General features: G+C 36.2%; 1 protein-coding gene across 3 annotated transcripts in view; it reads left to right on the top strand.

Annotated features, from left to right (window-relative positions):
• Window positions 1–2,500, top strand: part of LOC135103583 (cellular tumor antigen p53-like) — a 13,149-nt gene that overhangs the window by 4,900 nt on the left and 5,749 nt on the right. For all 3 annotated transcript variants that reach the window (XM_064010040.1, XM_064010043.1, XM_064010041.1), the window contains one exon: window positions 413–751. In XM_064010040.1, coding sequence (XP_063866110.1) covers window positions 413–751 — 339 coding nt within the window. The remainder of the gene's footprint in view (window positions 1–412; window positions 752–2,500) is intronic.

The following is a 2,500-nucleotide window of genomic DNA, read 5'->3' as shown; positions in this document are numbered from 1 at the left end:
CGGTTGATTGCGGTAAAATGCCCTTGTAAATTTATACAATTATATTCCTAGCTTCTAAGTGTTTTATAGGTAACCAGTGAGTCAAGAGTGTGAATGTACAGTACGTAACTATTTATTTAATTCGAGTGCAGCCAGGGAAAGTTTAGGCTTCCATGTATGAGCGTGCCTTTTTCAGGAATGTATTGTGAACATGGATTCCATTCAGCAATATTCTCTCTCTCTCTCTCTCTCTCTCTCTCTCTCTCTCTCTCTCTCTCTCTCTCTCTCTCTCTCTCTCTCTCTCTCTCTCTCTCTCTCTCTCTCTCTCTCTCTCTCTCTCTCTCTCTCTCTCTCTCTCTCTCTGATGGACTACTAAGTACTGAATAAGAAAAAAAATAAGTGCTGTATTCAAAAGTTGACATTCTTGCCACAGGGTAACGACATGGCCGAAAATCAGCAGGAGTCCGAGCCTCTGCTGGACGATGATGATTATGAACTACTTCGCTGTGACTCCCTGTTGGCGCGAGTGGGCTCTAACAACTTTGCCTCGCTCCTTGATAACTCCACCCCTCCCATCGTTGTGAATGAGGAATTGAAACCCCAGGAGATCCAGCCACCACCTCAGGATCAGCCTCAGACTCAGCAGCAAGAGGCAGCTGATATCCAGCTTATCATTAACAGCGCCCTGTCAATGGAAAATGGCATCATACTTCCATCGAGTGAACTTCCTTGGGATCAAACTGAAAACTGGCAAAATCTAGAGGATGTTACAGTGAGTACATTTTATGCTGAATTATTATGCTGGGTCTTACCTGAGAACAAGTCACTTAACATGCTGTTTCATTATAAGACATGGTAGATGTTAGTAGCACATCGTGATTTTTACATTTTCCGTTAAGATACAGGTGTTATATAAGAAAAAAAAATTGAAATCATGATTTAAAAAAATGTATTTTATTGAGATCGACATATATGTATTTAGTTTTATTTATTTATTTTATTATTTTATTTATTTTTATTTATTTTATTTATTTATTTATTTATTTATTTATTTATTTATTTTTTTTTTTTTTGCTGATTATTTGTTGCAGTCTTATGAGGACATCTTGTGTAAAACTCTTCTTAGGTTAAATTAAATTAAAGTTTAGTGTTAAAAATTGTTAAGAAATTTGACTGGATCATGCTACTCTGCATTATGTATATATATATATATATATATATATATATATATATATATATATATATATATATATATATATATATATATATATATATATATATATATATATATATACACACACACACACACACACACACACACACACACACACACACACACACACACTGAAATATTTGTCTTGCAAGAGAAGGGAATGATTCACTGGTGCCTAACTTGCAACAGGATCAGTACAGGGCAAGCAGAATTGATGTTTGGCCTTTACTATTTAGTGGAACACACACACACACACACACACGTTTAAGTTTTTATTTAAATATATATTTTACTCGGTAATACTTAATTTCCAATACAGGGTATTTTATTTTTATTTATTTTTTATAAGATTTAATAGTAATAACACTTGGTTATTCACCTCATACGTTTTTCCCACGTGATTTAAAAACGTACGTAGGAGTAAACATTCTTCACTTATGATACCTCTTCATGAGGCCGATGGAATGATTCGGGCTGGCCGAGGAGAGGATAAAGGAAAACCCTTATGCTGGTTTTACTCCTGTTATTACCAACTAAGGGCGGGAACAAAATGGTGATTTGTAAATATAACGCGGAGCTTGGCAACATTGTTTACCTTTATCAGTCGGGAGTTCTGCCTTTGTAACGGCATTCTTGTACTTTATTTTGTATTTTGGTCAGTCTGCCTCCTGTTAATTTCTCTCCTTTGCTTAACAGGTATTTGTATATTGTTACTTGTCTATGTAGTTTTCAGAATCAATGCTAGCAGCCTGTTTTCACATCCATATTGTCATAAGCGTTATCGAAACTTGTCAGTATTAGTTACTGTTTGTTAATGTAATGATAAAAAATGGTGGCGTAATTAGTTGTGTTCTTCTAAAATATGTGTCTAAGACAGCTTAGGAGGATGGGTAACTGATTTATGGAGATGATGCAGGCAAGGAAGATGGGAGTGAACAAGCCCCAACGTGTCGGTGAAGATGCGTTCAGTGTGATGCACGATAACCTATAATTTCGTATAGCGTTGTTGATATATCAGGGACATACAGGATGAGTTCAGAAAATATAAACTCATAAACAGTACTATTTTTATCCATATTACATAAAGGGTGGTCATGTTCGATATGTGATGGCATTTGGTGATTCTATAAGATGTAGAAAGGTGTTGCCAGACACTGCCAGAAGAGGCAGGAGGGCCACCACCTTTGTGCGACAGTAGGCAAGTCAGCGCTACTTCTACTGGAAGGGTATTCTTGTGGAGGTCTTTGTCAGTTCTGTTATACACGTACTCAGAACTGTAGGAGCAACAGTAATAATGATTCTCTTCGA

Source organism: Scylla paramamosain, chromosome 9 (genome assembly GCF_035594125.1).
Source record: "Scylla paramamosain isolate STU-SP2022 chromosome 9, ASM3559412v1, whole genome shotgun sequence".
In the NCBI taxonomy this organism is placed as follows: domain Eukaryota; kingdom Metazoa; phylum Arthropoda; class Malacostraca; order Decapoda; family Portunidae; genus Scylla; species Scylla paramamosain.
This window is presented reverse-complemented; position numbering and strand designations above follow the sequence as displayed.